Source organism: Idiotropiscis lumnitzeri, chromosome 1 (genome assembly GCF_059441095.1).
Source record: "Idiotropiscis lumnitzeri isolate Australia: NSW breed Sydney's pygmy pipehorse chromosome 1, RoL_Ilum_1.0, whole genome shotgun sequence".
Taxonomy (NCBI): Eukaryota; Metazoa; Chordata; class Actinopteri; order Syngnathiformes; family Syngnathidae; genus Idiotropiscis; species Idiotropiscis lumnitzeri.
Window position 1 is genome coordinate 10,338,054 of NC_142391.1, and position 25,394 is coordinate 10,363,447.

Genomic DNA, 25,394 nt, shown 5'->3' on the forward strand with positions numbered 1-25,394 from the left:
CCACGCCATCAACAGAATTTGTAATGATAAATGTGTTACGATAACCATCTCTTCACCAAACAGGAAACTGACAGAGGCAAGAGAGTATGATGATGGTTTCCCCAAAAAAAAAAAAAAAAAAAGACGCAAATGCAGCGCATAGCACACGACTTTGGCCAGGGCTATTGGCTCCACAGATACTGCATGCTCTGTGCATTCAAAGACGATATCGATTGTCCATTCAACATTCATGTTTGCCTCTGAAAAATTTCCAGGATGTTTCTGTAACTTAAACCTGACATTTCAAGCTCCATTGGTATATAACAAGCAGTGGAATATTGGTTCACTTGCCGCATTGCCACACAGTTGAGAGGTTTATAATTCGAATTTCGGTTCAAGCGATCAGAAAGAGGACAAACGCGATAGAAAATACATGGATGGAACACGACCCAAGTGAATAGTTAATTAGCTGTATCACATTAAACTGAGTAACATGCAGATTTAAAATCAGGCCGTCTTTCCGACAGTCGATTTGACTTTTAGCTTCAGTCCATTTTTCTATTCCATAGAGGATGATGGACTGCCAACACCTGTCAATCAAACAAGACAGTACCCGGTGTCATGACCATGGAGCTGACTAAGCCAAAAACTTCCTTGACTGCCCTTAAGGACTCTTCTTTTTCACTATTCTGTATTATTTCTCATAAGATGTTTATCAAGTATTTTTCCATTTGCCTGTTGTCACAAAATTGGCTAGACATGATGAGTCCAACCGCCAAGAAGTGATTGAGACGCTCTTGCAAACACAGGGGAGCAAACTGTGACAGACAGTCATGCAAATTAAATCGAGGGGCATGGTCACCCCTGTACCTCCCAGCACATGCTCCGGCTTGATTACTTACTTTGCAAGCTGTACACTCAAATGTTTAATTTTCACTTTTGAAAAAGTTTCTGTCTTTCAATGAGGGCGGATTCTGTTCAGTCCCCCCTGCGGGTTTATTCTTGGACGCCCAAATCCTGTTTTCAGCTGTTAAAAGTGCCATTGGTCCACTGAGCAGGTTCCTGCTCTGCTCTGACATCTGGTGCCCTGTGTGTGCCAGGATGCCCCTGCTGTACGTAAAAGTGGGTTTCTGGCGCCGCACCTGAATCTTCTGATCATTATACTAACCCACATACACACGGCCTAATGGATGGCGCACACTTGACCACATGTTCGCACCAGAGTCGTAATAAAAGTGCAAACATGCAGACGATCTTTGCCATTGCAGTTGAACATATGTCCTCATCAAGTCGTACCTAAAACTGGTGCTTGTGGTCCCTGCCACGCAGACGCACTCGCTCTCTCTCCAGTACAACGGCATATGTCACCCTCAATTCCTCAGAGTATCCGTGTAATTAATCAGACCCTGAGATGCTGGCTGCGTTCGACAAACAAGCGCATTCACACAGTGCAGGAAGCGGAACTCTGCAAACAAAACTGCTGTCAGGTGAGGTTAAGGACAAGAGCTTAGAGCCGGAATCAAACAGGCGTTGCAGGCTAAATTATTAGACGGTGGTAGATTCTAAATGGCGGGCGCTAAATTGCATGTTCGATCAAACAGATTGTGCTGATTTTGGCCATTTTGGGTAAGATCGACTAAGAATTGGATTATTTGCTAATATACTGAATGGTAAAAAAAAAATTATCTGTTTTAGGTCGCTCTGATAGTTTTCACCATTGAACATTTTGGAGCAAAATTAAGTTTGAAGTGATGGCATTGGAAGTGTTAGTGGAACAGCCAAAAATGACTGGGTTACAGAAAATGAAGGTATTGCTCACATTATTTATTTATATATATATATATATATATATATATATATATATATATATATATATATATTTGAGCGAGGGAGACAGAGAGTGAGCGAGCACAAGAGAGAGAGAGATTGTGTCCTCACTTATCTAGTAGAGACACAAGCACTTCTTGATGCATCCAAACTTTTTTTTTTTTGTAATCACATTGAGAATGAATATGTAGACAAGCAATTCAGTCTTAATTTGAGACACTCTCATCTGAAGTGCTGAAACATTAAGATGACACTCTCCATTTTAGGGTTACTTTAATTATTGTAATTTGGTTGCAATTATGTGCTGGGATAAAAGTGCCGCTCCAGCGCTCTTGTGGGTGGGTGATTCCCTTTATGTGAAATCCGTTAATACGATTTTAGATATCGAGCTGTGGTGGAAAATGGTGCGGCCCTTATATGTTCTTTTCTTCAATGTGGATGTTTTCTCAACCTTCGCTACCCTTAATAGCTGCTTGGTTCCTTAACCATGTGACCTGTTCCTCTTGGACGTTTTTTTTTTTTTGTGTACCGCCACCAATTTCTTTAGATCGCAAGCTCAGTCCCTGACAGAACCCAGGATTTGAATCTTTGTACTGACAGATGACTGTCTTTTCAAAAAAGATGTACCATTAAGTGTACAAAAGGATTATAGTTTGTATGTAAAGTCTCCAAATCCAATCCAGTGTGCGTAGGAAGACGATGTAGACAAGAACACGCATTTATCCTCGGTTTCTATTTTGTACAGTGCGACTTGTTCATTGATAAACCCATTTATCTATCTTTTGGTCAAACCTTGGATTGTCCGAATGAACGACTGGGGAGAAAAAATATTGGGATCTACTGTACTTCTAGAAGTGCAGGTGACGCTTGCGTGTGCGTGTGCGGCGAGCTAACAATTCTTATTTTGGTGTGTGTGTGAATGGAAAGAACGTCAGGCAACATTCTTTGCTACAAAATCCTTAAAGCCCCTTTCAGTTGTAAGCTGAGGTTGATGGATTAGTCTAATTGGTCTGAGACAGGAGAAATGGTTTGTTCGAGTTCAAAGTAAAGAAAAGAAGCATTTCAAATAAACAAAAAAAAACAAACACATTTCCATTGGACCTCTGATGTTCAGTCATTCCTCATGGACAGAAAGATTCAAATGAACTTTTAAATGTAAAAAGTGGTGATGCCTGATATTACTGCAGTGGGAAAGAATTAGCACTGACTTCTCCCTCTCTTTTTTTCTTTGTGCGAGAACCGCTGTAAGGTGGGAGGGATGCGTATAAATAGCAGTACAGGTTTGCAAGAGGGTCAGCGCTGACCTTTAAGTAGATAGCAAGATTTGCCACTCAGTGAGTCAGCTCACTTGATTATTGAAACGGATCTGTTAATTAATAATTAGTATTTCTGGATGAATACAGAACGCTTCCCACAGACAAATTACCAAATCAGGGAGCACTTATAATTATTATTTTTTTGTTGGCGTAATCGTAATATTACCCAGTATTTTTTAAAAAAATATTTTATTCACTGCATACAGCGTATTAATCTTAACTCACTCTTGATTTCCCCCCGCCGGCCTTGTTGTTGTGCCTTACCGTCCAAGCGCCACATTCTCCCCTTTGCTGCAGTGCTCCACTTTCTGGAGAAGAACTGACCCGAATGTGCTAACGCCCAGTGGAAAAGCAACATAATTTAATCATGTCGGCAGCATGGCATTCCAGCGATCAATGGAAAGCATTCAAAAAAGACAATGTGGAGAATTATCATTTCCTGGTTCTGTTGAAAAGATTGATACATGCCCTCGTCTTCATATATTTGCTTTGAAAGCAGCTTTTGAACCGGGGCGTTATTCCACTATCCACCACTGAGGATTTATCTATCAGATTTGTCTTCTCAGGCAGTGTACGCCATTTAATAGTCATGATAAAATCCCCTCGCCGACTCAAGTGAACAGACCTTTGTTCGCAGTGAAACATTTTTTTCCACGCATTTGCTTTGCGTCATTATTCCCCTTTCCCGGCTTGTTGTGCGTTCGATACTTATTTGCTCATTGACATTCTCCCATCCTTATCTGGAATACACGGCTTCCTCATTGACCCGAGGATTACCATTTCAGCTTGAGCTTAACTTTTCACAATAATGCTTCACTGTTCGGATTTTTGGTGCATAAGCAGACTTATCGGAGATGTATTGTCTTTCACAGCGGAGCGCATTTGTCTTCAGCCTAGCGTACTGCACCTTTAAGCTCAATGGACTATCAACTGGTCTGTTACATCTATTAAACAACCGCATGCTGTCTTACCAACTCTTCTGTAAAATTAGTGCCCTCCAAATGTTCATAAATCACGAAGTTGAGGTTAAGTGTTTTTGCTGCATCTTGAGAAATTAAAACCATGTTACTCTGTGCAGAGGGTTCATATAAGTTTTTTTTCTTTGGAGGGTTCTGGAAAAAAGAGGCTGTGTTTCAGGGCTACACATGAGTTTAATCAATGATTGAAAGAATCACGGCGTCCTGAGCCCTGCTCACCGAGAGGCCGCTCACTCAGTTCTGTTTTTATTCGCATGTTGTGTTTCCCATTAGTGTGACTGTTTGTCGCTTGCATGAAGATGCACAGGTCCAGCTCAGCGTAAGAAGGCTCCATATGTCGGACTAAACCTTGCCATGAATTTAGATGCAAACTTTGCCGCAAGTCACAAGTTGGAATCGTCTAGAGCAGAACGAAAAGAAGATTGGCAGGGAGAGCAAACGCGTCCACATGACTTGAAGCATTTGATTCAAATCAAGAAAATGTGCCGTTTTTTTCTGGGAGACAAATAACACGGCACCGTCTAAAGTGAAAACATATTTATGCTCTCCCCCTCTGACTTTGTGGTGGCTGGCGATATGTAACATTATTCTTTTACGACATGCATGCCAGCCTGCTTCCCTGTGGGTCTGCTGTTTTCCTCGAGAGGGCCTCACTTGCTTCATCCGCACACTTGGCAGACAAGGTGCCCGGGGGCTGTGACTCTGCCCGGCGGAGGAATGCGTCGACCCCGTGCCTGGTTAACTTCTTCACCCACGCGCTGTTGCATTGGTCGTGCAGCCTCTGACACTGACGCTCTTGAGCTGCCCAAGCACAATGCACATAAGGCTTTGTCTGTTCTGTAGGCATCCCTCTCAGTCTTTGGGCCCCTTTATGGAAATGTTTGGCTGCGGGACCACCTCTTTGTGTGCGCATGTTGTCTCTAAGCACAGAGGGCAGCTGTAAAGCAAAGTCAAGTGGCACATTCATGCTTCCAGCTTCCAAAGAGCGGATGGAAGGGATGGCGAGATGAATTCTGCTCATTCCCAGCAGCATGTGGGAGGCTGAGAAGAGAAGAAAGGCCGTACTCCACTCAGCTTTTGGACCTATTAGCATTTGGATAAGCTCTGAAAGCTCCCAGTGGCCGAGCCACACAGAGAGCAGTCGGACCTAAGCGCCTGTACTGCTGTGGTTATAAGCCGGGTCCTGTCAATGGAGCCATTGTGTGGCCATGGCTGCCGGGATGCCTCGTGGCCTCCATCTCACTCGTCACCAGTCGGCTTGAAAGTATCAAACCCCATTTCCTTGGCGCTCCCGGCTAAAGCGTTCAACTTGTCGTTTGGCAAATCGATTGTTGATAAGAATGCCTTTGTTGCTTCGTCTGTTGGCTGCGAGGATGACTCACTAAAGTGAGTCCCATTGTTATTTTATTGTGTAGTGGTCACCCTCTCACATCATTCCAGCACTTCCACTGCTTTTGGCTCGGTATCGTTTTCCTGATTGGCACACTCAACTGGCGTGAGCGTTTTTGACTGGCCAGTCAGCTGGGACTATCACAAATGAACCTCTGACTCCTCCTTTTTCTCCTCTTTACTTCCCATCTGTGTATCGCGCTTTTTTTTTTGTGCATTCCTCACCCGCTCCATTCTTATCTTTGTTAGTGATTTTGCACTTCTCTGTTTTCAAGCAAACCACAGCCCTTCACGGTGAACATGTGACCCAATCGTCGCTAATATCCCACTAATAAACAGCTTGATTGTCTGTGGCCGCACTACGAAGAGAGAGAGAGTCCCTGGCTCCTGTTGGTCTGCGTCTGCGTACCGCTAATAAACATCACTAAGCCCGCTGGAAATGTGGGAAAACAGACTTCTCTCAGTCTGTACACGGGTTAGTACAGTTCATGGGAAAAAATGAACCAAATACACAACGTACATGAGCTCATGCTTCATATTGTCCTGTCGGCCGCTGAAATCCACGTCCTTGCGCTCCAGTTGTCTGCAGGGGTGCACAGCTTTTGATAGGAACACCTGTATGTGCGAAACATTGTACCGGTTTCTCAGACACCAGGTGACGAGGATCATCTATTTGCCAACATGCTGCTTAGTTGACCTTTTGGGTCTGGCGCAAAGAGAAACTGAGAAGGCTTTGTCCTTCCAGCTGTATGTTCTCAAGTGTTCACAGCACTTATTTTTATATCTCTGTCTCTGCATCTGTGTTTTATGGATAATTAAGAAGGCATGTCTTTAAGTGGGCCAACAAAGTTTTGATTGTTTGCCATGACAACACATTCAAGTGGTTCTCTGTCTGTCTCGCTGCAAGAATGTTCCTTCCTTAACTTGGACATTCTCCTGCATTTGCGCATCTTGCCAGACTTGCACATTTGGTTAGAGACGTCCTGCAACCACAAGGTCACAGGTTTGTGCCCTGCAACAGCAGATGAGTCCATCACCAGCCATCTGTCCTGTCAAAATGTCCTTGAACGCCAAGGTGGACCCCTACCTGCCCGTTTGCGATGAGCCGGCTGGGTTGGAACACCAGTGAAAAGTCAGAAGTGGCCATGAATGAACTTGTGTGCCGTCCACCCATCACTCAACTATGAGACGTTTACCGCTTTGGAATTCCTCCAGGCTCATGGAGCCATTTCCACCAGTGCGTTAACTGGATTATCATAGCTGTGAGTTTGATTATTCGCTAACAATGTGTTGTGTTGAGCCCTCGCCAGATGCTGACCTCCCCCCGACTTTGCGAGAGTGCTGCCGCGATGGTAGCCATCATTGAATAAAGTCGCACATAGGCCAGCCTGTGTTCACTGGCAAAACCAGATGACGCTCTGGTAAAAACCAACATTTCAGGCAGTGCATAACTAGCAAACAGAAGAGTTGACGAATAGGAAGGAGCTTGAATTAATAACTGTGATACTGATGACTTTCGCTGACATGATCCTTGGAACCTGAAAAAAGGTTTCATCGGGGACTAGACTGCATGAATGAACAACATTATCACCTCCATATAAATGTGGAAAAAGTGTTTGAAAGGGGAGGATTACGTTTTCAGTCTGGGTTTGGCAAGTATCTCACCGCCAAACGATCTTAGAAGTCCAGAGAACTACTACAGGGCTTGTTGAGCAAAGTGTACATTATGTACTAGTACTTACGATCAATTTCGAAGACTTCATGTATGGTTTTCATCAGTGAGGAGAAGCAGTTTTGTATGCATGCGTGCAATGTGACTTTTCAAAGTGACTTTGCCAACTGTTGGCCTGGCATCGTCCCCACGGGCGGCCCAGATGAGGCGCCCACAAAGTTGCTTGTACCCACCCCCACTTTTATCAGGGATCCCTCAAAAACTAACAAACATTTTTTTTAAATCATAGTAGCTATTTGGTGTTAAGAAATACTACTGTTGAGTTCTGTATCTCTCAGACATTAAAAAAAAATCAATTAAATAATGGCGTGATGTTTTTTGATTGATGGGAAACCTGTTACGGCTGCAAAATTCGAAGCATATATGTGAGCACAAATAAAAGAAATTGTCGTTCACTTCTATGGAATTTACACAAACATTAACATTGAAATGTAAAACAATGATACAATTCAAAACAAAATGTTGATGAAACTGACAAGGTCTTTGGGGAAAAATTACGCACTTGAACAAATATTAACACTATGCGTACGGCCAACCAACGATTTCTGTATAGTCCACTTGCAGATGTCCGGGTTGCGGGTGCATTATGGGTAAATCACTTTGAATAGGCATCAATGTAGAAAGCTGTGATTTGAATCATTTCAACTGCTGCAAAGTTGATCATTTTTATTTAATCCAATCAACCTGCCATGCATGTTTTTGGAATGTGAGAGGAAACCCACGCTGGCACGGGGAGAACATGCAAACTCCACACAGGAAGGCCGGAGCCGGAATCGAACCCACAACCTCTGCACTGTGAGGCCATCGTGCTAACCAGTCACCACCGTGCCGCCTCATTAGCCCTTCTGTTACTGAAACAGTTGAACCAAACTGTTTAAACGGTTTTCAAAAGCTTTTCCACCCGTAGTATTTATATGTGCCGTTCTACTGACAGGAGAGAGAACTGCTGATCCGTGTAAACCAGGTGTGGGCAATCTACGGCCCGGGGGCCACATGCGGCCCGTTAAACGTTTTAATCCGGCCCGCCGAACTTGAAAAAAATTTAATGAACAATCCTTGTTAATGTTTTATTTTCTAAATACTGTGGTTTTTCCAGGACATATATATTGTTGTAATGATTTTGTTCACTTTCATTTAAAATTAAATATTCATTTTTTCTCAGATGAGATGAGGTTACCAAAACACTCCATCCATCTGCTCTTGGTCCGGCCCCTCTGTCAAATTTTAGAACAGATTGTGGCCGGCCAATCAAAATGTTTGCCCACCCGTGGTGCAAACAAACAAAAAAAGTAAATGACCATTTCTCGAGTCCTGAAAAAACTCATGTCCGTTTTATTTTTCAAGCGATTAGTCGATACAGTATTGTAACCGGCCTCTATATAGTTTTCCCCTCCTCGAAACCACATGTACAGCAAATTTTTACGCTTGTCTTTTAATGCAACACTTAGTCCAAACAATCACAAACCTTATTTCATGCCAGCAAATGAGAAATATCCAATGCCGTGAGCAACGAGTGCGACCGTGCACGGAAGCTGGAAGAGAATGCGGAACACATTTGACGGCATTACTCGCAAAAAAAAAAAAAAATTGTTACCCTCTGTTATTTGATGGTATTTTGAATTAAGAAAAACAAAAACAAATAGAGGCCCTGAACCAGTGCAAAGTGTTGTGCAGGTCGAGCTCACCTCGCAATAATCACGAAGGCGCACGCCAACACAGCAATGGTGTGCTCCACCATGCGATAACATTTTTTTTTGTGTGTGCATTGAGCAGCACTTTAAATTGTGAGATATTGTTTCTGGAGCCAGAAATGATTAGTAACAGTGACCGCTAGAACGTTGCACTGTCGCATTCGTGATGTATGCACGCATTAGGGTAATAGAAATTTCCTCCCACCCCCCTAAAAACAAAGACTTGGGCACTGTTCTATGTTGTTGTATTCCTAATACAATGCGTTGGGTTATTTTTGCAGGTCTGGGGATTGTTTTGACTGTGTGGTATCAATTAATGTTGTTGTTTTGAGTCGGTTATGTGTAAATTGCAAGGATAGAATTGTATCCACGGAATCCAAGTGAGAGATGGAGGCAGAGATTAGGAAAATGCCTGTTCCCTGCTGGAGTCTCCACATGGATCTGATAAGAGCGTGACAGTGTTGATGAATGGCTGCTGCCACAAATCGTTCTGAACTTCATATTTTCATGTCTGAGTGATCAAATTAGCGATTACTTTCCTGACTTTTTAGCATTGACTTGCACTGAACCATAAGCAAGGTTTTCTAAAAACATATTTCACACTTAAACCGGTATTTTGTTGCCTCTTGAAAAGATTCATTTAAAGCCAAAACCCCCCAAAAATGTCACATGAATTCCTTTCATCTGACCTTAACCGAAAACGTGCCCTGTGTTCTAAACAAGAACCGCACTGTGACGCGCTAATGTAACCATCCCAGAACAGACTGTTTACGACGAGCTTGTGATAACAAACATCATGTTAACCGTAGCGGTGCGCCATGACGCGCTTCCGTCTGCTGCTTGCTAAATTGCCCCGATTGTCATCTTCTCAGGTTTCCTCCTCTGCTCAGAGAAGATAACGTCCCTCACTCTATCTGTCCTTGAACATCCACCTCCTTATGCTATCTTGTCTTCTCTCAATCTGGTTATCTCGCCCCTCTGATGAGGACTTTGATGATGACCGTTGCATACAGTATCTCTTCCATCTTAACAGTGCTGCTTGCTATTTCCTCTTATTTTCCATCAGACTATAGTCTTTCGTATATATTGTTTATTCAATATTGAGACATTTTTGCATCTCTTAATTCCTCAAGTAATTCAGTTCTTCATCCGAAGACATTTTGTCCAATTCACATTGGTGTCGAAGAACTTGAAAACCTGACCATACAGTTGTTAATTGTTTACCAACACTTATTTTTTTCTGCATCCTGTAGTTTTTTGAATTTCTGCACATTCCCTCTGCAGGCTGTCCAAAAATATTCCCACCACCAAGGATGTGGAACCGTTGCTGGAGATCGACGGCGACATCCGCAGCTTTGAGGTGTTCCTCTCCTCCCGAACACCTGTCCTCACTGCCAGAGATGTGGAGATGTTCCTTCCCTGCACCGTGAATCTGGACCCCAAACTCCGAGAGATAATAGCAGGTATGAAAAACAAATCAATATGTGCAGTAAGAGGAAGTGTCGTAGCTGATTTGAAAGTTGCATTTGCTTTCTGAATTGGCATTTTAGGATAAGTCTTTGTTAGTCTTGCAACTGGCAGCACGGTGGCCTGGTGCTTCCAGTCTTATTCCCATTTTAAATTAAGTAAAAAAAAATAAAATAAAATGTACATTTTGCAATATTAGGCTGGATTTTTCAGTTGTATCTCCCCGCCTTATTATCAATCTTTATAGATCCCTGCTTAACAGTTGAAAGCTGATCCTGTAATTTTTGCTCTTCATTTTAGTTTTAACAAAGACTAAAATTCAGGGAATAGTTTTGTTTTGTTGTGCAGTTTTGTTTTATTTTGTGTTCTGTATTGCAGTGACTCTTCTTTATTTTGTCAGAAATAAACAGAAGGTCTTTTTTTCGTAATTATCTCATATGGTTAATAGAAATTTTTATGTAGCAAATGTACTAGTGGTATTGGTTACTTGGTATCGGTGAGTACTCAAATGTTGAGTACTCGTACTGGTATCGGTCTGACAAAAATGTAGTAGCGAAAATCTCTGGCCTGAGTGTGAGTTTGATTGGTTATTGTGTGGCCTGCAATTGGCTGGCAATCAGTCCAAAGGTGTACCCCGCCTCTCACCCAAAGTCATCTAAAATAAACTCGAGCTCACCAGTGACATTAAGGAGGACAAGCACTATACAAAATGGATGAATTTGTAGTCCTGCTATGGGGAGATTATAGTAATTTATAGTAACAAATGGAATATAAACCGAACTATGATAAACAAGTAATCTGAGGTGAAAATATTTGTAAAAAAAAAAAAAAAAAATGTCCTCCGTTATTTATATTATTTATCAGACAACAAATCAAGGAAGTTAATCCGAACAACACTCAAAAGACGCAACATATTGTATTTATTGCATCTGGCGTGACATTATGTTGATGGATTTTGCAAAAAATATTTAACCGTATTCCAAGGAACTTTGGGCCAAGGAAGAACCCGTAAATAACTTGGCATTAGTGCTATGTTGCGTATCATCTTTCGATGACAATGATCAAGCCAAAAGAATACAGTGTCTGCGAACAATTGGCCTCACCAAATTTGTACGTTCGAGCGGCATAATACTATTACAAGTGTATTAAGATCGGAGCCAGAGCGGCGCCGCGCTTTTCACGCCATGCGTCAGTGTACGTTCAGCCCATTTGAGAGTGTCAATGACGCCTAGTGTGAAGTTGCTGCATCATAGTGTGAGCAGACCACAGCCAAACACACACAGTCTGTCCTAATGAGGCAATGCTGAGTCACGCATTGGACCAAACGAAGCAAACTCTTAAAAATAGCCAGGAGAAGCTATTTGTGCAGGTTTTCACGTCTATATGCTTCGCTGTGAAGCGGAAGGTCATCTCAACCAGGTCCCTCCTCTCAATCTGTGTGCAGCCGCTACTTGGTGCCCAGTGGGCAGCACCGTCAGTGATACCCGCCCATGGGCCTGACTCACATCATAAGGCCCCCATTGTGTTCCCAGGCTGCTTTGGGTCTCACTCAGTGTGTCATTCAGCCACCACTTGTATAACCAGGAGACATTCTGGTGCCTTCTGTTTCTGGCTTCTACTTTCTTGCCAGCGACACAGAGCCACTCTGTTCCTGCTGCTGGCCTTGTTTAACTTCACTTTGGGAGGTTCCCCCAATTCTCTTGCTCAGCGCCTACTCGGATTGATTGGGGAAAACAATTGCGGCACAGTTCAGTTGTGCCGATGAGTTCCCATGGTCTTTTGTTTGCGTTGTGAATTTGTTTGCTTCGAATTCCTTTTGCCAAAATTATTCCGTGGCTCGCATATCACTCTCGTGAAAAAAAAAAGAATGTCAACAAGGCTGTTTCCTTGTAAGCAAATGGAGTTGTAAAAATTAAAGTGTAAATGGAATTGACTGTCGAAGGTTGCTGTCTTTGAAACATCTGTGCCATTTCAGACACTTGCCTACAAGCCCTCTTTTCACCTAAAACATTTCCATTTTGCCTCCAAATTGGTTTCCTCTATTCATTCACTTGCCACAGATGATGAAATAAAGCAAAATTTTTGATGCGTGGGTAGCATCTGAAGGCCCTTTATAGTCATCGCCAGAGATATGATCATGAGCGTCACACACAAACAATTCGCTCTCTCTTCCCGTGATTCTCTCCTTTCTTTAGATGTGCGTGCAGCCAGGGAGCAGATGCATGTGGGAGGGGTTACGTATCCCACAATGCCATTGCAGGAGGCGGTGGTGCCCCGTCCACAGCCGGGATACGGTCAGCACACCGCCGCGTGCTCGCCGGCAGGCTCCTTCGCCGGCTCCTTGCCGCCTCAGCCGCACAGTGCCTACTTCAGTGGGATGACTGGTCCTCAGCACCCCTTCTACAACCGGGTAAGATGCGCTGGAGGATGCTGGCCACTAGGTCCTTAAGATCCTTCCAATATGATGTAGAGGGAATGAAAATAAAGGCTCTGCTGTGACTTAAAGGTGCCCACAACCACTCCACAACACACGGCTGGATTTAGCTCCATGCTTCATTTTCCATCCATTACGACATTCATTTTGTTGTAACCCAACATGGGACAATGAGACTGACCATGTTAGCATCCTTTTTCAAGTAGGAATGGGCAACTGGTGGGTGTGCGACCATATTCTGACCACCGTGATTAATTTCCTTTTACCTTCAATTTTTTTCCCTTTTTTTTCTTTTTTTTCTCGAATTTTTTATTTTTTTTTTACGCAGAGGGCTTTGTGGGGTCATCAATGCCTATTTTGGTATTTTTTACTCTAGAGGATTTATCAGTATCTTTTATAGATTATTTTTGATTTACTTCAAAAAAATATATTTTGCTTCAATTCATTTCAATAGCCATCAATTATTTGCAGATTTTTCCTATTTGCAGGCAGGCCTGACTATCCCCCACGAATCGTACAGTTAGACTATAAAGGCATATGTTTGTAATCTCACCATGTACCACTAGATGGCAGACATTGCCTAGTTGCACTTGCTCTGGGTCTTTTGTCCTGTACTACAACGTTGCACAGGCCTTATAATTTTGGGGGAATTTGCAATACACACAGAACGAACACCAAACCGCAATAATATAAACAATATGTGTGAGTTGGTTTCTATGCAGGGAATGAGTTTTTGCACTTCCTATTCATTTGCTGTCTAGCAGTTTCGGGTCCATCCTTAAATGGTAATTTTTATGCACGAGAGCCCCTTTATTGTTGAATAGTTGATCTTTTATATATGCATTAAAAAACTTATTCTGAAATGAAATATATTAAGAGCGCATATTTTGCACGTATTCTCTATGCATGTACTTTGTCCATATTTTTTTTTCATTTACCTGTGTGGCCCTATGTGCCCCCCCCAGTAGCATTGATTAAAAACAATGTGTCCCGCGCCATCTTTTAAGTTGCCCATCCCTGCTCTGTAGCATTTATTTTGTTTTTGTTTGTATGCCGTAGCTCCCTCCTATGATTTTCATTTGACCTCCTCTCCTCCTGCCTCCTTAGCCTTATTTCCCCCAACATGTGTATCATCTGCCAAGGCATTACCCCCATCATGCCCCCTCAACCTTGCACACTTCCATTAAGCATCCTGCTCACCTCAAGGACATCACCGGTGGACTTGTAAGTACAGACTTGAAAATCAGACATATTCTCCTGATGTTAATTGTGTTTGATTTTGTCGGTTTGTGAGAGGAAGATGAATCCGTCATTCCTGCTGTCACAAAAAAACAAACACCTGAATGAGTGCAACAAATTCACTGCCATCAATGTTTGATGGTTGCTACATGCATTCCATACAGCAAATAACAGACCAGGATGGGCTGAAAAATAGTACCGCACAGTATCTCGCTTTTCCGCTACAAAGTACTGGTTCCGCTATGTTTAGCTCATGTTTTCCATTTGAAAATAATATTTCAGGAATTAGAAAAGTACATTTCTGCCACTGACAAAGGTGAAATCAAGCAAGCCGGTGAACCAATATTAGCATGTTTTTATTTTTCTCATTCCTCCACGAGTGATGATGTGACAACGGCTCATTTGTTTGACTAGTGAGTGATCAGCAGTGGCAAAAACGTGACATGCTTGGAACACCACCATCCTTTTACCGACGGAAACGTGTAAAAGTCAAATGCTGCGTAGGTCCCCTGCAGTGGAAAACGAATTTGTGAACATTTATTCTAGTTCTTTGATTTTTTTGTGTGTCTTTCACCTGCTCATTCCTCCATCCTATCCCCTAAATTTAACAGTATCACATTTCCCATCTCAAAAAACGTGCAAATCCCCAAAGTTTATTTCAAGAAGAAACGGCAATCAAGTCCATTAGACCCGACCTCTGCACAACCCTTGTTTGTATTCTGTGCCCATGTCAGGAAGTTATAGCAGAGGATGCAAGAGAAGGCCTCCACTCCTGTCCCTCTGACCCCGCCATGGTAACCAAATAAACCACAAAAGCATACCCGCTCTGACGGTTTTGCAAATATGTAGCTTGTTATTACTAATAATTTGCTCGCTGATGAACTTGCAAAACCTCAAGCATGCTGAACATTGCATGCCTTGTTAGTCTCGTCTCTGAAACATGCTCTTTGGGTGCATGTGTAGTGAAGTTATTTGACTCCTGGTTCCCATCCGCCATCCGTTTGGGACTGGGACCTTTAACACAGAGGAACGATTCTGTTCAATGTGTCATAGGGACGCATGAGACACTCCGATGTCCACACATTCAAAGAGAGCAGCTTCTGTTGGAACAAATGAATGATAACACTTCTCGCCTGCTCCACAAAGCCACTTATCAGGCTGCCGCCAGCAAGCGTTTAAAGAAGCGACAGTGTATGAAAGATTTGAATATAGAACACTGAGAATGTTCCTTCTCAGTCTATCTTTTCCATTCCACCTCCATCTGCCTCTTGCTCCTTTGTCCTGTCTCCACCGCTGTATAAATGCCCTCAGTTTCATCCTTCGTTCCGGCTTTTCCGATGCGCATCAGCCCATCTTATCCCTTCCCGCAAATCTGTGAATGTTGATATGCGTGTGCGCACGGCCTCATTTATGTGTAATTCTTTGGATATGTAAGCGGGCCGAGCCCAGTATAATTGCCAAGCTTATAGAAGTGTGAATGTGGATTCCTCTGTCTACGGGGATTATCATCAGAGCAACTGGCAACACACACTCACACACTCACACGCACACATTTACGCACTGACAATGAGCCCAGTGCTGTTCGAGCTTATCTCCTTACCAAGACGCTTCCGCTCCTGCAGAGCTCTGTTTCCTCTTCCCCATCCTTCTTGCCCTGCCCTGAGCTCAGCCCAGCTGTAATTACGGTCTTATCGCACACACCCTGCTTCACACAAACACACACTTAGACACACCCGCTGATATTTGCGTTTTTTTTTTGTTTTTTTTTGCGCGTTCCGAATTGAAGGCCGTGCCTAAATTGAAACCTCTCCTTTTCTTCAACTTGGTTTCTAATCTGTCTTGGGCTAAGATGTTCTTTCTGTGAAGATTATGACCCCAAAAGCTGTGAAAACTAAATCTCCTCGTGTCATAATTCTACCTCCATTTCGCCTCGCCTCTTCCAGTCTGACATGGATGGAAAAGGGGGCTGCCGCCTGCCTGGTTACAAAAGTCCCTCCTGCGCCTTCATGTTATGCTCTTGTGCTGCCTTTTTTCGTCGTTATGTCTGCCTCTGTCTTCTTCCGCTTCTTTCCACAGGTGCAGGCCTGGCCTTCTGTCATTGTACATGTGCATTTTGTGTCTGACCGTATGTCTGTCTGCTATTTTTTGTCTCCTTATCAAGCTTTTAAGGTCACTGCATTACAAATCAAAGCAGGTACATCAACGTTTTCATTGTTTTTTGCCAGTCTGCAGTGGGGTTGCAACGGTGTGACAGTTGTTTAGTATGATAACTGAAGTCACATTTCTGACAAGATTATTGCTCTAGGCAATCAGATTGGAATGCGGTGGGCACAATTTCACTGGGAATAATTTTTGATTATTAATATATATATATATATATATATATATATATATATATATATATATATATATATATATATATATATATAATATATATATATATATATATATATATATATATATATACACACAACTGGAAATTTTGACATTCAAAAATCTATACTAAAAGTCAACAGCAAATTTTAATCACAGCTTTATGTGTCCCGAAATGTATATTTGACGTTTATTTAAAAATTGTCTACTTTTTTTCTGAGATATTTTCATTTTTTTTTTTACCTCTAAAAGCTTGTGCAATACGGATATTACTGTGTTGTGATTTATAAATTTGATGTTTCAGAAAAAAATTCCGCCCATCTCTGTACTTTCCCCTCAAATCCTAAATATTACTAAATATGTTATTTTTTATTTTTTATTTGTTATTTTACCACATATTAAATTGTTATTGTATTGTTATTATAATTATAAATAACCTCATGTGCTCGGAAAAAACAAGGGCATGTTCGGAATCAGCACAAAACAATTAATATAGAAATGTCTGCTTGCATATCTGATTGAAAAAAAACATTTGTTGATAAATTGACTTTTTATGTCATGTGTAAGTATAATTTATAATACTTATATTCTAATTATGTTCTTTTAATAGTAGAAATAGAATATATCTAATAAATAATGAGATATTCATATATATCATTCGTATATTTTAATTATTGTTACTGCAATTTATTTTTTTAAAATTACATATTGGGACAGGTATAAATGTATCTGTTGCTGGCATAATTTTTGCAGTCTTTAGCATAAATCGTACAAATATGTAAATAAATAGTTACATGTGGTGAGATTTTAATCGGATTTAATAATAATTAATTAATAATTTTCTAAACAAAGTTTATTCTAAATTAATATCCAATAAAAATCCAATACTTGGTTTTTATATTGAATAATTTTGTTCACATTTTCTTCAACATTTAATGGACAACAATTTTTGAATTTCCAGATTATTTTTGTTAATTCTTATAGATTCCTATAGAACTATTCTCATATATTCACATTTATTCCCCCAAATTTGTCAAATTCCCACCCTCCTTACATTGAACTCTTCAATGAAGTGCATTTTTTTTAATCTGGTTGAACTCACCAGTATTCCGACAAAGTTGCATCATGCACATGATGCGTGATATCCATCAGTGTTCATACCGACTGTGAAACCAGTATGCCGCTGCAACCCTAATCTGCATCCAAGCAGACATTCAACTAACACTTCGACTCTCTTATCAATATCATGCATGGTGTAAAATCAGATAATAGACAAGTCACCTAAAACACACACAGTCCCCTTAGTTGCACTAACACTTTCACACAAGTAGCAATAGTTCTTCTCCTGCCCGCCGCCGTACTATATTTTATTAGGTTGTTTGCCCCTTGTCTCACAGCACTCCAAATCTGATTAAGTGACACACTCCTCTGTCCAGGTACCAGAAACAAAGCCTGGGTGGCCAGTAGGCATGAGCGTGTTAAACCCAGGTTGCAAAGTGAAAGAAACGAGAATAGGGAGTCAATGCAGGGGGGGATGAGTGAAAAGGAGAGTTGTGGTTTTAAAGTAGATAGAGGGATGCGGGGAGGAAGGGGGGGATGTAGCTGGTCTTGGCTCATCAACAAACCTCTGGTATTAGTGATGGCAAAGCTTGTAGCGACCGCTCGACGAGCACCACTCAGACTCTCAGTCTCCATCCCTTAAGTACGCTGCGTACAATTTATGTGCCTGTATAGCATATACACACTAAAAAAGAACAAAGTGGTGTAACTGTTTGGATTGGTTGGCAGCTTTGTTTGCTCTTACCCTTAATTTGTGTGACTGACTGAGGGAGTTACTGTGTGGAATTCTGACCACAGGCCGGCGAGTTTCTCCCCTCCACTGAGATCCGTTTTTCCCCTCTTGCACTAACAGAGTGCGCTAACATGCCGGGCCGCCCCGGTGAGCAGGACTGGCGCAGACACCATGAATGTGTCCTTCTCATTATGACTGCATGTTTTGGTAGGCCTCCCCTGCTGTCCTGCTCAGCTCAATGAGCACAGATGCAGTGTGCGAGTTCCTCAAACAGATCGATGGACTCGACGCCAGCATGCTGCGTCAGTACACCGCCACCGTCAAGAAGGTGCGCCTGTCAATAACATTGTCAAGTTTACATGTGGAGTCTTGATTTAAATAATTCAATGTTTCTCATCTTTGAATCTGCGTGTTTTAAATGAATCCAATAATTCAGCCAGTTTCCCTCTAACATTGCAGGCTAATATAAATGGGCGTGTCCTGACACAGTGCAACCTGGATGAGTTGAAGAAAGAGATGGATATGAACTTTGGTGACTGGCAGCTCTTCAGGGGAACGGTGAGGTCCTATTTTTCATTCCCACGGGGCACAAAAAACACACAATGCAATGAGATTCAGTTCAAGAGCTGTAAATAAAAAAAACATTGCCCAATTTCTTTGGTTACAATCTTAGATTATGTCGGTTTTGAGAGCTCTCAGAATGATGCAATGCAGTTTTACACTGCGACAAACCACCGTTACAAATGTGATATATTGCATATAATTGCATTAGACCGTCACTATGGTTAAAACAGTGCATCAGATTTGCAAATTACAAACAAAGTTTTATATCTCATTAGATCAGGGGTCACCCACCATTTTATTGAAACTGACAGCTACTTCTTGGCTACTGATTTATGTGAAGAGCAACCAGTTTGGTACACACTTGTTACGTAACAAATTGCTCAAATTATTTCGGGTTTAACTTGATGTATGAACGCTATGATTTTGACAAAAGTTAAAATGAATATACTTTTCGTTAAGCACAAATATTTGATTTAATTGTGGAATAACAATTAATTTGGGTTGTCAAGTGAAAATTGATTGACTACACATGAAAACAAAATATATTTGTATTCCATCTAAAGAACAGATCAGTGCAATTACTATGACATCTAATATCACTGCGGTAGAAATCTTTAACCACAACACACAACGTGAATGTCAGACATGGAATTTGTACAGCAGAAATTTATGGTGGTGTTGAAAAAGAAAGTGATGTTCTATGTAGCATTCTGGAATAAAACATACTGAAGCAAAAAGAGTTAGGGATTGGAATAGCAAAACCAAAGGCAACACCTCGCTGGAGGGGGAAAAATCTGTCTTATCTTTACTGTTATTGTAATAATGTAATAATAAAAAAATATATGGGAAGAGGACCTTGGAAAAAATATAATTAATCCATATTAAATCACAATCGCAATTGGAAGAGGAAAAACATTCTATATGATTTTTTTTTCTCAGAATCATTCACGCCCGACTCCTCTGCCTTTACACCTTACCATGACTTATGGTTTCCCTCCATCGATTTTATTTAGAGCTCGTCCTCATTAGGGTCATGGGTGAGCTCAAGCCTCTCCCAGGTGCCTTTGGGCACAAGGTTGCACTAGACTGATTGTCAGCAAATCAGAGCTCGCGGTGATGTATCATCTCATATTTCTTCCCAAAAGATGGATGCATTTTGTAACATAACATCCTGTGCGAAGATAAGATACCAGAATTGCCATTTGTTAATCCGCTTTACGAGAAGCCTTGAATTACTAACACGTGTAGCAGCCTCCTAATAACAAACCAGTCGTGTTTTTTAGCAGACATCTGATGCTGAGCTCACATCAGAGCAGCTGGAAAGTGCTGCCTCCTTACAGCCTCATGCACTAAACCAGTGTTGTGTTGCCAGGACGCAGCCAGCTCAGCCATCTGGTCGATGATGGCCGACTGATATCTGGATGAAGGGAGGTCATTGTCAGGGATGAGTGGACAGCGAGCGGCTCCTCAGAAGGAGCCGCTCAAAGTTGCTTGCGTATTATTTCCTGCTGTTGCCTTGTAACTTATTTGTTTGCATGTCGCAATGATCTCACTTGTGAGTCTGCGTCGAGTTAACAAAGTCTTTTTCCCAAGGTGATGGAACAGCGGCAAGCCGAAAGCCAGGCCCTGCTTGAGGACGAGTCGCGCGCTGCTAGCGAGCAGGGCAACAGCGTGTACAACGGAGAGCCCAGCAGGCGCTTGGCGGGGGCCCAGCGGGAAGCGGGGGGCTTCAGCCTCAATCTGAGCTTTGAGGAGCTCAGCGGAGCGGGTCTAGAAGAGCCCCCGAAACACAGCAGCAGCTCGCAGTGGCCGGTCAGTCGTCTTTCTTGAAGCTGCTTGTGTGCAAAACGCCGCAAGATATGATCAGGTGCAAGCTGCGCATTTTGTAAAAGAAATTTCCCAGTGTAAGCAAAATTAACTGGGCCGTTCACGTAAGGTCGTGCTCTCAGAAACTGTCACAAAGCCACAAAGTCCTCTTCATGCCGGCCGCACGTATCTTGTTCATGTCGTATCGAGCGAGAAATGAGCACAGCGGAGGAAGTCAGCGGTGTTCCTGAATGTTTCAGCAGAATGAAAAAAAAAAAAAAAAGCACTAAAGGGGCCCCATGGTTGATATTTTCACCTTCAGCCTGGATTTGCAAAAACTCAATCGGCAAACTCTGTCACATACATTTAAACTAGCCAACTACATTCGACGTCACCCATTTTTATATTTTCAATATTTAATTTATTAGTTGTGTTGTGCTGACATGATTGATGATATCAATCCCAACCAACAGGATACAAAAACAATGTAATGATTTAAGGAATAAAATAAATAATAAAATAATAACATTAACAATAATCTTTTTTTTCTGCTTGACAATGTCAAAGAAGTATTCTTTTCAAAAAAATTTCTGTTATCGTGATCTTATTTACACAATATATCATGCAGCTGGTGAATAGGTTCTAATTCAACAAAACAAATTGTGGCCTTTTTCCTTGTCATGTTGCCAGGTGCCGACTCTCCGCACCACAAGCATGTCCAGCATCAACTCGCAAGAATCATCCAACAACATCGTCAAGTTGACGGACAGGCAGCAGGCCGAGTACCGCGACGCCTACCAGGAGTACATTGCTCAGATGGCCCAGCTGGACGTTTCGCAGCCCCCGACCTTCCTCCAGGCGGCCGGCTCGGACGACAAAGGGGTTGGTGGACAGTCACGAGCACGCTGCAGCACTTAGCTTGGATGTTTTACTCGTTATACAAAGATGATGAGTTATCATGTTGACGTGGAAAACAACATTTTGGGTGTTCCCACTTTTAAAAAAAAACAAAAAAAAACATCATTTTTGGAAGGCTCTTAAATTGTGAATGTGAATGTTTGTTTGTCTATAAATACTCTGCAGTTGGCTGGCGACCAGTCCAGGGTGAATTAAATTCCAACCCAGCCACTACTCTAATAAGCAAAAGTGCCATTGAGAATGGAGGAATGGAATGTATTTATATTAGTACAAATAATCCTGTTAAGTACCCTGGTATCGCCTCCAGGGAACTAATAAACGGGTCTCGAGTAGAATCTGTTCAAAACAAGATTGGTTGATATTTTTTTTTTATTACTGTAATATAAATGCAAACATATTTTGTACAGAAAAGCAGAGCGTCCTCAGATTTACGCCAGTTTTTCATTTTTCATTTATAGGCCACTACACAAACTAGTGCATTGAAATTCTTAAAATAATTGACCAGGATTCAGTCCTAAAAAGTACTTTTCTTGAATATTGAATATAATAGCCCCTTGCTTAAATATAGCAAAATAGAAACTGTACTTACTTGGATTATTCAATGAAATGTTTTTTATATTAAAGTAAAATTTTAAAATAATTTAATTTCACTCAAAAGTATTGTACTTTGACACTGAATATTTTACGTCCCACGAGAGAGGGCTCAAGTACCCGCACTTTGAGAATCACTGCATCACAACATAAGAAGTGTATTTTTACATTCGTCCAGTAAATAATCTGCGTGTAAATCAATGTACAACCGGGGCGATAGCGGTTGAAGCTTCTGATTGGCTAAATAGCCATCGACAGCAGGAAATATATGTGTGGACTGAACGTAGCATCTCTTTCTATAGTGTGAAAAGTTGCAAACTGTGTGCTTTGGCACCAAATGCTGAAAAGAATTCTCTCTCTCTCGAGACCTCCCATCCAATTGATATGTGTCTAATCTCGTTGCGCACTTGAGTACAATGACAATAAAGGGATTTCTGATATTTTCATGTTCTCATTGAATCATTTTCCCACTTGCCAGGCGAAGGAAGGAGCAGACCAAGATGGCCGCAAGTCCTTCGTCAAGAGAGTCTCAAAGGCTACTGAAGCCACAGACGTTCCCTCAGGGGCTGATGCCCAGCTCCTTGACCCCATCAGCGAGGAGGATGAGAAGCTGGACCACAGCACGAGCTCCCGAAACAACGCGGCCGAGTCGCGATTCCGCAAGCTGTCCAGCGATGATGACTCAAGCCCGGAGGAGGCCGACAACACCACTCCGCTCCTCCAAAAAGAAGTGAAAGCCAAGCCCTCACATTTCCTCACCAAAGGTCTTTTGGATCAGAAGGAGTCCAGTGACAGCTCCCCGGAAGAGGCGGCAGGAGAACCCGGCCTGGCGAGGGCAGCGGCGAGGTCGGGTATGATGGAGCTGGAGCTGGAAGGCCCGGTCAAGAAGCGAGGCCTCCTCCCCAGCAGTCTGAGCTGCCTGCAGGACGCGACGGTAGCCCGCATGTCCATTTGCTCCGAGGCGGCCTCCGAGGCCAGCCTGATGGCGAGCAGCCCGGACGAAGGGTGGCCTCCCGGCGGGATGAGCAACCTCAACCGCAGCGAGAGCAACACCACGCTCAACAACAACTCCAGCGACACCAACTCCAACGCCAACAACAGCAGCCGCCAACAACAACAGTTCGCCACCTCCCCCTCCAGCGTCTCGCCTGCTGTCATCATCTCACCAGGCAGCGGCAACGCCACCGTCACCACCGCCACCGTCCACCACAACCAGAACCTGCGCTCCAACCTTGGAGATGAAAGGGAGAGCGTCCTTTAAGATTGTTTCTGATCAGAATTCAGTGATCAGTGTTGTCTCGCAAGGCTCGAAATAACATCTCCTCTTTGAGGAGCAGTTTTGTTAATTAATGAATTCATTTGAGGAGCAACTTTCTAATTTTGAGGAGCAGGTCATTTTTTTATATTGAACAATTAAAATATTAATATCACAAATGAACAATTAGTTTCAGTTTTTATGGAATCAATATTTATTTTTCACGTTGTGAATAGCAGTAATCTGTAATTTCTTATTAGGAATTTTCAGTTTCTTCTTTTGATATTTTTTCTGAATAGTTTGTATGGTCCTTTTGCAGATCTAAATTGATTTAAAAACCTGCTGTAATGTAATTTGAGAACATTTAGTGTGCAGGTCTCAAAATTAAAAATCAAAATTGATTACTCCATCGTGAAAACAAACATCTTCAACGTACTTTTACTTCTGCTGTAGGCTGTTCCTCGCAGCTGACGTTACGCGTAACAATTCTGATTTTGGTCCTATTTAGTTGTCTAGCGTAGTTAATAATTTTCTCTCCAGATGTTTATGAAATTTGCTGCTGTTCAATTGTGTACTCTCCGCTTTGACGCGGTTCCATCCACACATCTGTGAAAAGTGTTCTCAATCACCCAAGCACTGTATTCTGTTGTTTCACGATTACGTGTCAATGTTAGGTTAGCTTAGCAATGAGCCTGGCTTTTCCATCTATGCTCATCTTCGCGAGAACGATAGTTTTCCCAAGTGTAGCTAATTCACTGATTTAGGAGCAAGATTGCAACGTGTTAATCCGCACCAGCTAGCCAGCCGGAGCTCGTCGCTAACTAGCTGTTTGCCACTCGCCCTGTGACATAAACCTGTTGTGCCACGTTAATGAATTGTGAATTTTTACTTGCAAACTGCGATGCAAAGCCGCTTATTTCGAGCCTTGCTTGTAATGGAGTTTAGTCTGTTATGATGGAGTTGTAGAAAGTGTTTCTTGTTAATGATAATGTTGTACTTTAAAACAAAGGTCTCAAACTCGTTTTCAACACATGCCACACACACTGTTTGAATCCCGGTGGATGTTCCATTGGTACTGTGCTAATCATCAGTTAACCAGAAGCTGAGCCGCACTGTGTTTGTTTATGGATTATAAGCGTAAGTATGATCTGATTACTGATTGTCCCTGCGGTTGGTAATTGCCAATTTGTCATTCCGTGGGCCACATTATGAAATCTGATGGTCTGGATCTGGCACCTGAGCCTGGAGTTTGACACCTCGGTTTTAAAGTCTGATTGAAAAAAAAAGTCTAAATTGGGAATAGAAAATAGTGTAGTTGTGACATCTTATTACGAGAGATTGTTTGTGTGGTGATGAAATGTTACATGTCAATGAGTGTTGTGTTTGCTGGTATCGACATTTACTTAGTGGTGTTTTGGACGAGTGGACCATTGTTCTGTCAAAGGTATTTGCATGCACTCCAGGGCTCTGAAATGATGTTCTGTCTCCTAATCTTTGTCAAATTGTTTCACTATTTAAATCAATACACTTGTTTTCGATGTTCAAATTCAAAGCATTGGGATGACGTCGTTCTTTCTTCTTAATGCAGGAGAATCTGATCTGATCTTTCAATTTATAACTTTCAGAGAAATGATTAGTTAGAGACGTCGAAGCTCAGGACGCACGCGTCGTTATATGGTCGTCCGATAGATGGCGCACTTTCCTCACAAACGGTACTGCGCGATGGCTGCACGAAAGCAGGCTGTCAACTTTTTCACTGACCCCCTCCCACCTTCTAAACGGGGTACATGCAGGGTTCTTTTGAGGACACTAATAAGATACTTTGTAGATTTTTTAAGCAGCTTATCAGTGTTTTATCAAATACAAAAGTCTGCATTTTTTTTTACCTGTGGCCTGTTTGGCGTTTGCGTGTACTCTACGTGCTTGCGTGGGCTTCCCACCGTCTTCCAAAAACATACATGTTCAGTTCACTGGAGACTCTAAATTCTCCACAGCTGTGAGTGTGAATGTCTTTCTATGTGACCTGCGATTGACTACCAACCAG

The 25,394-nt window shown here is 42.1% G+C and overlaps 1 protein-coding gene across 5 annotated transcripts in view; it reads left to right on the forward strand.

Annotated features, from left to right (window-relative positions):
• kidins220a (kinase D-interacting substrate 220a) overlaps positions 1–24,896 on the forward strand; it is a 46,638-nt gene extending 21,742 nt beyond the window's left edge. For 2 of the 5 annotated variants that reach the window (XM_088316164.1, XM_088316173.1), the window contains exons 24-32: positions 10,196–10,374; positions 12,574–12,788; positions 13,920–14,036; positions 16,213–16,245; positions 18,428–18,544; positions 18,676–18,774; positions 20,374–20,592; positions 21,277–21,468; positions 22,574–24,896. In XM_088316164.1, the coding sequence (XP_088172290.1) occupies positions 10,196–10,374; positions 12,574–12,788; positions 13,920–14,036; positions 16,213–16,245; positions 18,428–18,544; positions 18,676–18,774; positions 20,374–20,592; positions 21,277–21,468; positions 22,574–23,356 (1,954 nt within the window). In that variant the 3' untranslated portion in view covers positions 23,357–24,896. The remainder of the gene's footprint in view (positions 1–10,195; positions 10,375–12,573; positions 12,789–13,919; positions 14,037–16,212; positions 16,246–18,427; positions 18,545–18,675; positions 18,775–20,373; positions 20,593–21,276; positions 21,469–22,573) is intronic. The other 3 variants (XM_088316183.1, XM_088316155.1, XM_088316192.1) reach the window with 3 other exon arrangements.
• The last annotated feature ends 498 nt before the right edge of the window (positions 24,897–25,394 follow it).